We start from the raw sequence: 10,782 nt of genomic DNA, 5'->3' as shown, positions 1-10,782 counted from the left end.
CGCACCGGCGGCCGCGTCGCTCGTTCTAGTTCACCTGCATGGTTTTATTTAGAAGAGGCTGATCATGGAAGAACGTTCTGCGGTTCTGTCCGGGGAGTATGAAAGCTGAAAGAGAGGCCACGCTACATTAGAGCAAGAGCAAACCTTACACCTGTCTTTGGGCTGCCAAAAGAAGCGTAAGAATCGAACGCGATCGGGGAATTTCGGCGTTCATCATTTTATTTCACGCTTGTCGGTTTCAGGTGGAGCCAAGGTTGGCTGGCGGCTATCCCAAATGTCTGTGGATTTGAAATAATTCTATAATCGAATGCCACTCTGTTCAAGTGTCCCTATGAGACCGAAAACACCTCCTAACCCCGCCACAAGGAGAACTTGTATATTGCAACAGATTTATTGACAAAATTGGTAACCGCAATCAGAGAAATATTCAACACGACCCAGCGACATACGAGGGTGTGTTAACAAAGTTATGCGTTTCATTTCATTCCACCTGTCCATCACATCGCACCACCTGACTGTAGTACATTTCACTGGGCTGTCTCCGAGTAGAGTACATTAAGGTTGTGTATTCTAGCCCTAATTCGACATAACTAATCATAAAAGCATTTTCATTTCGACGTTACCACGAATGCCTAACGCCGGAGGAAATTGTACTTTCTACTTCAGAAGACTCGGCGTAAATTGCCTTCCACGTTTGCGGTTTTTCCTTGCCGTTAGCGCCGGTCTTTCTGCGTTTTTTTTTTCTCGGGCAGACTCTGAACGCTCGACCTGCATTGGTATGATGTGATGTCCTACGAAGGTAACTCGATACCTCTACACGAAATATGATGAACAGAAACTGACAGATTGTGAGTTTTCAAATAATTACCGAGAAACCAATACTTATTTTCCCAGAAGTCCAAGTAAAAAAGGTCCTCGGGGTAGTGATATCGACACACAATATATGGTGGTTCATTTCATATAATACTACCCAATTATTGCTTTATGCGGGTTACTTTTTTTCATATTCCTCAACAATCCAAACTCAATTTTAGCACCTCGTCAGTTGTCATAACTATTTTTTTAATTTACTATTAATAACGCATATTTCCAGCTATCAAATTCAATTATAAAACTAACTGCCTTTGATGTCCAAGAAAAAGAACGGTTCCGCCTCATCGGTGTTTTTAATTAAATAGTATATATATATTTATTTTTAATATTTACGTATGCTACACTACCTTAGCGCGTTTAATGTTCCATTGGATACGGAAACCACCATCTCCCTTGGTTTTGAACTTCAAATTCCACTATTTTTATTGCTTGGTAGTAAAACAATGAATTATGACGTTGCTTTTGCCGCTAATTGATTACTTACTTGAATAAAGTCTGTGCGCTCTTTATTGGAAGTTCATTAAGCGAGAACTCATTTTCACTCCGTTAAATATTTCTGTCTTGCCAACAACATCGAACTATTTATAATCATAAACTTTTTCTATTCCTACCAAACTGAGAATGTTGTTATTAGATAGGTCATGTGACGTTGATCCCTCGAAAAACATTTCGATCTCTCGGTGTCGGCGAACCTCACTGATCTTATAGAAAGTACAATTACGTTATGATGATGATTACTTCGGCAGTGATTAATTAGGAATGGCCTCCGCTCAAATGACATGATATATGAGTAAATAACACAAAAACATTTTCTGTTCATAATGTCAAGTTTACTTTCGACGTGAAACCCTACACCACTTTTAGACTAATTTTTTTTTTCTTTTTTTCACGAATCTTTCGTCGAACGGACTCATATACAAATTCCGATCTATTTTCCGGTCACTTTTTTTCCTGACATGCACGTTTGTTTTGATTTCCACAACGTGACCAATCAAAAATTGCAATGTGATTCGTTAATTAGACGTGGTGGCAGAATTTCGCTGATAAGCATGCACGGACACAGTAGCCCAATAAGCCGCACATGAATCAGACATTCGTGGCTGCGGATAACGGTGACGCAGGCTATATGTTCATTACGGCGACGCTTGAGTAGAAGATTTACCGAATGACAGATTAATATGTGCGTGTTTTTCGGTAGTTTTCGGATATGTGGAGTCATTTCATTTAATTGGTACGCAAAAATATACCCCGATGTTTTTTTATGCTTTGTGATAACTTATCTATACCGTGTGGCTTCTGTATATAGTAAGAATGGCAGATAAACACCCCTCCCCCTCCCCCCCCAAACACAGCTCAATGAATACAGGGAGTGCATGGGTGTTCCGGAAATTCAAACTTGTCTTGACTTCTAAACTCGGTACAGTACAACATGAGTACATGGAAAACTTGTATTTGCTCACGTAACCCGAGTGCCGACAATCGTAACTCGCATATACAAATGTTGTTTCTATATTTGCTATTTCTACCTAAATATAAGGTACACGTCGGAATTTTCAGTCATCCACGTGTACTATGCCAGTATATATCCAGGCACCCCTGTGTTCTACATCTGTGCAGTATATTGATGGCTCGATATCCCGAACAACTCGTAATTTTAAATCACATTTATTTTATTCCAATATCACATCTGTCAGGCATTCTTGACAAATTTAATTTTGTTAGTGTTTCCTCTTGAAATGATAGTTACTTCTTTTATTGCGTTTGTAAAAAAAAAAATCTTGTCATCATACCTCATATATAAAAGTTGGCGAAAGGAGTTTATTCAATATCCGTCATATTTTTATTTTATGTTCGAGACAGACGGATATGCCACTATTCATTACGTAGGATTTGATGGAATATGGCAGCGGTAATATTGTAATAATTACCAGACGAGTTGTCGAATCACCGAGATCTCGCGAGCAATTGCGTAATATACCTCGACAGCTCAGAAAAGATAGTTATCTATTTTTGTAGGCGCCAAATAAGAGCGAGAAAGAAATGAAGAAACCCCCAAGGCGTACGGTATTTCAGCCAGCACCAGATGCACTTGCGCAGTGAGCAGGAATTCATTACAAACTCCGCATACTTCCTGTCTATGTTGTTCCTTGCTTGTGTAACCGATATGATATAACGTGACGTTTACATTGGAACCAGGGACCCGGATACTTTGAATTTGTCAGTTAGTTGTCACGTGGTACAGTTATTTTAAACAGAACAACGGAAACGACCAGGACAATTACCAAAAGTGTAATTCATGAAAAGCGTTAGAGAGTAGACAACTTTGATTGATTGTTCTCTTACCTGAACTGACCAATCATGTGCTCTGACTCAAAGCTTGGTCTGTTACAAGACATAAAATACCATCAATAGTTATCACATATGATGTAAACACAATTTTCACGCTATTTTTCGATACACATGTAGTTTTTTAGCCCATAAAAAGGAAAAAAAACATCCCGGTTTCGATTTTCGACAATTAATTCTGTAATACAGAAACGACAATCAAGAATTACAATGCCCAAAGTATTTGTACATTAAAATAATATACAAATCAACATAAAAATCATACTCATCTGCAGATGTGAGCGTATCATAGAGTATTTCTCTAGCAGCGTATGTAAATGTGAAGATACACCAGCTAAATTACATGGTGTGCATATATCCTGGCATCTCAGCTGTTAGGTCCGGGTAACCAACGCAAATATCGTATTGTGTTCAGCAATTTTAATGAATATAAGAATATTATTTTATTCTGATTATTAAAAATATACACTTCTGACGACATAATCACAAAGTGTATAGATGTAGCATGAAGGTAAAACAGGGATTATAACATTGCATATATATACATTGCTCAATAACTCAATGTTAATCACAAAACAAAGTGGACGGTACTAGTACATAAAACGGAATGTATTGAAGTACATGGCTACTGAATCAGTGAGTCAAAAATAAAGATCTGCGTTTCTAGAACTGATCATTCTCAGAAAAATGAAGTTACATGTTCTGTTTCATTAGAAGCAGCAATAAAACATTTGAAAAGTTTGGCCGCATATAATACAATGTCTGCTAATTCCAATAACACACATGTAGTGTACGTTTATTCACACTCTCGGGCCCAAAAACAAAACAAAATCAGTAACCTCTTATCAAACAACGATCAAACAAAGTGTAATATTAAACAATTAAATAATGATAATTAATATTGCTCTTAAATATAAAAAACAAAACAAATCCAAGTTAATTTATTTCTGTAAACATTGCGTAAATCAATGATGTTGTCGTTAATAAAACTAAAATAGCAATTCCGTTGCACATAATAGTTTAACTGGAAATGTATATATGTGTAAATTTGGTCTCATTTTCTTATTAAAAAGTTACCTTGCAACAAAAATCCTCAATAATGTTTATTTCATTCAAAATTAACTTCAAAATTCATTTTTATGAATCTGTAAACTGCTTTTTAAAAAAAATAAGTTCGACTCAATGCGACGCATTAATACTGAAAACACGTTTATTTTAGCATTGCGAGTACTAAGCACATTCTCTGTACCACCGAGTGATACGGGTCGCGGTAAATGAAATCGATGCCATACTCTGCGTTCCCAACCAGCGGGTTCATCATGTCTATTTAATTACCACTGTATTGACGATTACTATATCTAATATCATTATTACGACTACGTTACCGCGCCGTTAATCGTTACGCATATTAATTGCGTTTTCATTGCGACGGCACGAAATGTTTTATTCATTTCACTTTTGAACGAGATTGGATTTTGATGATGATGGTCGTTTTTTAGCGCTGCGATTGTTGGTATTTGGAAGAAGTGGTGATGTGTTAGTATTCACTTTAAAGCTTTTAAATTGAACATACATTACACCACCTACAATGCTGGACACCGTTCAGTTGATAATTGTGGTAATCATGGAAAAATGAACGTCGCGGTTGTTATCTAAAGTGACCTTTTATTTTAACGACTCTAAGTTTAAAGAAAAACAAAACAGATGCTTTGTGACTTTTCTTTGCGCCTAATATTTTAAAATAGACTTGCTGATGAGAGGCTCTTGAAATGTGTGTATCTCATACGTAATTAGATTTATTGAAATTTGTTTAAGATTAAATTGATTTTCGCGAAATGTAATATTATGAACTATACAGATTAATATATTAACATACGAGGTCAACTCGATGAAATTGACAAACTGTTAAATGTAAATAGGGACATCCAATCCAGGGCTCGCAAACAACAAGATGAGTCGATTTATATATGTTACCAACTGTCTTTCTTAGTTTAATTTTCTTATTTTGTTTTCTCCTCAGATGTTGAAAACTGACTGTCACGGTGATAGTTGAATCCCCAACAATACGTACTGTATGAAACTTACTTCCCACAGAGCACGTGGAAGCATCGGAAAAACAGACACTTTTTTAGTTTTTTTTCTAAAATGGTAGGAACAAAGACAAATTTCGGTTTAAATAAAAAATAAAAAAATTATTAGTTTCAAAAAATAATCATTTGTTGCCACATTTGCTTCGTTAAAGTATACATGTTGTTAATAAGCTTATTTGAGCTAAGATGACTCGAACATTAGTCTGATGTGTAGATTGGTTTATTCCATAACCTTTCTTCTAACTTCCGTTATATTCTCAAAAGTTGAAATCGTAATATACAGCTATCCCCTCAGTGGAAAACTCCTCCAGCTATCACGACGGCGAAGGTTCGTGGCGCGTTCGTGGTCGCTTCGGCTTTTTCCGCTTAAGAGCCGGAGATTTCTTATTTTTACTTATCAGACCCGGGTGGTTAGCCACGTGTACTTTATAATCAGGTAGCAGGTCCTCGCATTTTTCCAGTAGTGGCACATACTTATAGTGTATCGGATGCTTGGCATCGTCTTCTTCGGGGGGTACGTGTTGCTTCTCAACCAATATATAAGTTCTTAGGGCATCCAGGTGTTTGTCCGCGTAATCACTGCGGTGGGCGTCCAGTTCCTTGACCAATCCTGAAAAAAAACATACACACGTACATGATATTGTATGGTACAAGTTTGGGTGTAAATCCTCCCCTTGCTAACAACTTTGCTATTATTGCTGGAAAGGTCGAAATATCATGTTGGCGTCTTAGTGGTATTATTGATACTGCCCCGAACATGAACTTTAATCCAAAAACATTTTGAATCAATTATTAAATGTGAAAGGTATATTTGAAAGCGGTCTCAGAATCGCATTGTTTAACCGTTGAAGCTATATGTGGTACTTTTAATTAATTCTATGTTGATCAGTCTTTTTACCAATTTGAAGACTAAGGGTTTGTTTAATGTCAAGTTGTAGCTCTCAAACGAGATCGCAGCTCTTTAAGAGTTCGCCGAAAGTTGTATATGTTGACGACAGTATTAAATCATGCGTGCGACGTGGGAATTGACCGTAAATGACAGCAAAGACGGAGATAGGGACGAGTAATATTGTCTATTTGTAAAATACGACTTGGGCTAAATATCGGAAATCCAAAATAGATGTCTAACTGCTTCAATGCGGACGGTGAGTGACAGGTTTAACAATAATACACCATGGAAGTCAATAGTAACAATTTGCACGAAATTCATCCTGTCAATCTCCAAGCACTCTTTTTCATTATAACCTGAAATTCATTATTACAACACTGGGCCGAGAGATTTCGTCTTGACCGTTTGACCTCAACGATGCTCGGGATCGGGGAGTTACCAAGCCGGTGTCGTACTCGTGTAATGTAGATGAATATGACAGTACAGCGCCCACTGCCAGCAATTTACCCTGTCCCCAGACAAAAAGGAATTACTTTTCCTACCAATCAATGCTGGGTTCTCAAACGCAAAATCGAAAAAAAAAATCCATATCAGAATTGGCTTCCATGCGATACGCCACTTTTAGTAGTTATCAGTACAAAGCATTGATCACTTTTATGTTTAATAATCAGGAATTAAATTTTTTGTCTACAGTTTTTTTCCAGACCGGGGCAAGTGTATGACAATGACGATAAATTCGCTGGGATTTCCTTCTCATTACAACTCCAATTAACAACGCGATGTCCCCGGCCTCGTTCCTGTGTATAATTCGTTTCCGGTTTCCAAATAGCAAAGATTGTTAAGGCTGCTAATTCTGCGAATATGTGTTTTAGTGTACTATTTCGTAGTTCGTAAAATAGCCTGGTTGGTGATACAAAACAATAGGACTATTTCAAATTAATATCCGGGGTGTTTGATAACGATATTAGATATACGCGATTTTATCACTTTTTTTGTATTTCGACATTTTCCTCCGTTTACGAGAAACGGAAGTATTCTCTTTTCACACCTCTAAACTGTCCTTTGTTGCAATTTTCTTGAAATTACAATTTTTCAATTTTGCAAGCAATTTTGAGCTTTTTCCCTCGTCCCAATTTTCATAAGTGAAACATAAATTACGGTATTTTGTGTTTCAATAAGATCAAAAGGCGGCTTAACTTTGATTGATGTGAATAAGGAACTGACACGTTTGTAGAATGTGACGATATACCCGAGTCTCCAATAATACCAGCATTAATAACACTTGCCCTGGCCCAGTGCTAAGGCGACCACCTGGCCCGACTGCTGTTCATATCGTTTCAGCATCAATTTCAGTACACAACAGCCAAATTTAGCAAAGTGCAATGAATATATTGCAAAGTCATGCCATTCTTCATTTTTTAAATCAGATTTCGCGCCAAAAAAATTTCATTTTTTCACCGTAGATATGTAAATCTGTCTGTCTTTCTGTCTGTCTGCCTGTCTGTCTGTCTCGAATAATTCTACTCGTAGGTTTGTTCTGTTGGAATTCATTTTGTCAAATTATTTTTTTCAGGTACATACAGAGGTAAGAAGAAAACATAATTCGAACATCGCGTAAAGTCTCAAGTTTTAGGTAGTCCTACGTCGAATTTTAATCAATGTTATCTTCGAGTGTGCTAAACATGACTAATCCTTTATGTTCACAACATTAATCTGATATTAATCGCTATAGATATCACAAATACACGAAAAGTCTGGTTTTAATGTTTTGTTTGCATCGAACAACGATCTACGTACAACACTGTCTGTTCCTCGACACCGGTGATTGTGTTGCCACCAGCCGAGTATCGCCCGCTGACTGCGGCGGTAGAGTCACCTGTGCCGACATCATATCAACTTCATTGCACCTTGGTTCAGTACAACCGATATCGTATCATTGTTATAGTAGCTTGGCTCGTTTAAATTAACGCGAATTATAAGAGTGTTCTATGCAACATCGATGAGTCAGACCTGCGGTGACAGGGAGAGGGGGCACACTATTTTTTTCTGCTATAAACGGATTACTGTTTCATTCATTGTAAGTTTTCCAGCCTATACCCTCTTTTTCTCTTTCCTTCAATAGAGTAACGCTATCTCCCGGGGCACGGTATCCACGCTTAATCTCTGCCCGAGTTATCCATTTTCAGAGTTGTATCTTCACGCAGTCCCATCACCCAGGGTTCAAACAGCGCGTTCTATACAAATGTTGCATGAAATTAGTACATTCAAATCCATAGCAGAATGAAATTTTAAAACAGCATAAATAATTGATATTTTTTTTCTTTTCATACATTGTCCCAAGTGCTCCCCGTGTGTGAGTTGATGCCGGGAGACTACATTACTGTTATTACTTGTATTATAGCGTTTAATAATGACCGGTATAAGCGCATTATAATTCGTGACTTTCCGGCTTAACTCCTAGCGGGGTGAGTGCACCATCAAATGGAGAGAGATACACAACAACAAATGCAAGATTTTTATTTTAAATATTAAACGCAAACTTCTTTTTTTTCATTCCATTTTCGCGCCACGACTTTTGTGTGATTATTTATTAATATCCTGCGTGGAAGGGAAATAAGTTAATCGATCGCTTTTGTATGTGTCGAAGACTGGGTAAAAAACGGTGGCTACAACGTTAGAGGACGTCGATATCAAATGCGATGATTTCAATAGCTCGGCCGTGCATGCTTCACGGAGAGTGAAATTGATCACACTTAATTAACAAGCGGTGTAAAAAGAATCCACACTTCGGTTGTATTTGTGCATACCTAGCTCCATGTGCATACGAACCAGTTTTTGCTAAAGGACACAAGTTCAATATGTATTCAGATAATCTGGATTAAAAAACAAAGTTGTAATGTGTTTGTTTTTTTGCTGCATATAGCCGAGTTTAGAATTGTAACGGTCACTTTATCTACACGTAAATAAAAACATTAACTTTTAATTAAGAGGGTGTTTCTTATCTGAGTGTTGTTTTTATATTTGTTCAACAAACACGTGAATAGAACGCAAAAGTCTCGGGTTTCCTTGCTGTGGTGTATATTTCCCACCCCGCGGATTTCAGTCTATATGTTCATTGCTGTATTTAAACGTTGACGCGAATGTCTGTTTCATTTACAGCCGTGTTGGTTATTTTTAACCCGTATCCAATTGATTAACTTGGATTGGTGTTTGAGTATTGAATGTACAGTTCTACGTGCTCTATTGGTCGCCTTGTGGCGATAACAGCCAAGTTAATGTGTACCAACGGTCAGGCTAAAGCGGTTAAACATGTCAGCACGTACACAAACACGGACGCTTTTGTGTGTCAGTTTTTGTGAAAGCTAGGTTTTATCATGGCCCAGTCGTCCTTGCTGTGTTTTACTTTTCAATCGCCTAGCCATTTGTTTCGAAGGCAGCACATCAATAGATGTAGCCACCTTCAACAATAGCGCCTCGTCTCCTTCAATGCGGACGTATGAATGGTTTATGTTTGCGATCAATGTACATGGAACTACTGCATGCACACATCACGGCAACTCGTTTTTCCCTGCGCAAGAATGTTGTCGCTGTTTTCCCTAATCTATTCGATGGCGGCCAGGCATGAAACTAATTCCGTCTAATATGGACTACAACTGTACTGAAACATTTTTCTTTTCTTTTTTCTTGCGACCCTACAATGGTAACCGTGGAATTTTCCAAATTACTACGTGCTTTTTCTAACCGTGTTACTTATTCGTTGCGGCACCCCATAGTTTCTAGCCCCGGGCAATCGGATATTGCTCAAAAAACAACTTGCATCTTAATAGAGTTGCAGAGTTGCGAAGAAGGCATGTCACCTCCGGTAAGCTTACACTCTGATATTATCCGGATACGGACTCGCATTGAAAACCCCACATTTATGACAATAAACGGGCCATACACAGTCAGTCACACAACTGATTCTAGACCAGGACTTCAGAATTTAATTATCCCCCCCCCTTTTTGTTAATTGACTTTCCTAGCTGTTAAAATAACGCTCTGTCAGTGTATAGTGAAGCAGAGTCGTCAACAAATGGACCCATTAGGAGTGGCCGCCATGATGGGTTGGCTCCCTAAGTACGCCCATAGCGTTGGTAGCAACGCAACAAAACATACCCAAGTGTGTGTTTAATTTTTACCTGTCTCGTCCGAAAGATCGAGCATGACGTCAGTGTCGGCGTAGCCACATCTCGCCTTGATATTCGTCAAAAGATTGACGACGGCACATGCAGGATTAAACAACAGCGCCTGGTTAGAACCGAACTTCACTGTTATATACATAGCGGCGATAAAGGACCTTGCTCACTCAAAACAACCTGTTGTACGCTGACGGTCAGTTCATCGCCCCTTTGTTTGGCACACCACTATAAGCAGTTGCCTACCAACGGTCGAAGCGTTCACGGTACCGCGTAACTTTAAGTGGAAACAATTCGGCCGAGAATTATTCAAAAATCAGATATTAAACGCGGGGGTTTCAGTGGTGGTGGTTGTTTCCATAGGACTGGTATTTCGATAGGGTTCAAATAAAAGCTCCGTCAGTACTAT

At 38.2% G+C, this 10,782-nt stretch overlaps 1 protein-coding gene across 1 annotated transcript; it reads right to left on the bottom strand.

Moving 5' to 3' along the window:
• Positions 1-4,864: 4,864 nt before the first annotated feature.
• On the bottom strand, positions 4,865-10,741 carry LOC100373454 (uncharacterized protein CXorf65-like). Its single transcript, XM_002730667.4, has 2 exons — positions 10,377-10,741; positions 4,865-5,919 (listed from the first exon to the last, which is right to left on the bottom strand). The coding sequence occupies exons 1-2, from the start codon at positions 10,516-10,518 to the stop codon at positions 5,624-5,626; spliced, it is 438 nt and encodes a 145-aa protein (XP_002730713.1). The 5' UTR covers positions 10,519-10,741; the 3' UTR covers positions 4,865-5,623.
• Between the last annotated feature and the right edge of the window lie 41 nt (positions 10,742-10,782).

The sequence above is a fragment of the Saccoglossus kowalevskii genome, chromosome 2 (genome assembly GCF_978046115.1).
Source record: "Saccoglossus kowalevskii chromosome 2, keSacKowa6.1, whole genome shotgun sequence".
In the NCBI taxonomy this organism is placed as follows: Eukaryota; Metazoa; Hemichordata; class Enteropneusta; family Harrimaniidae; genus Saccoglossus; species Saccoglossus kowalevskii.
The sequence above is the reverse complement of the archived record's forward strand: the minus strand, read 5'-3'. Positions and strand labels throughout refer to the sequence as shown.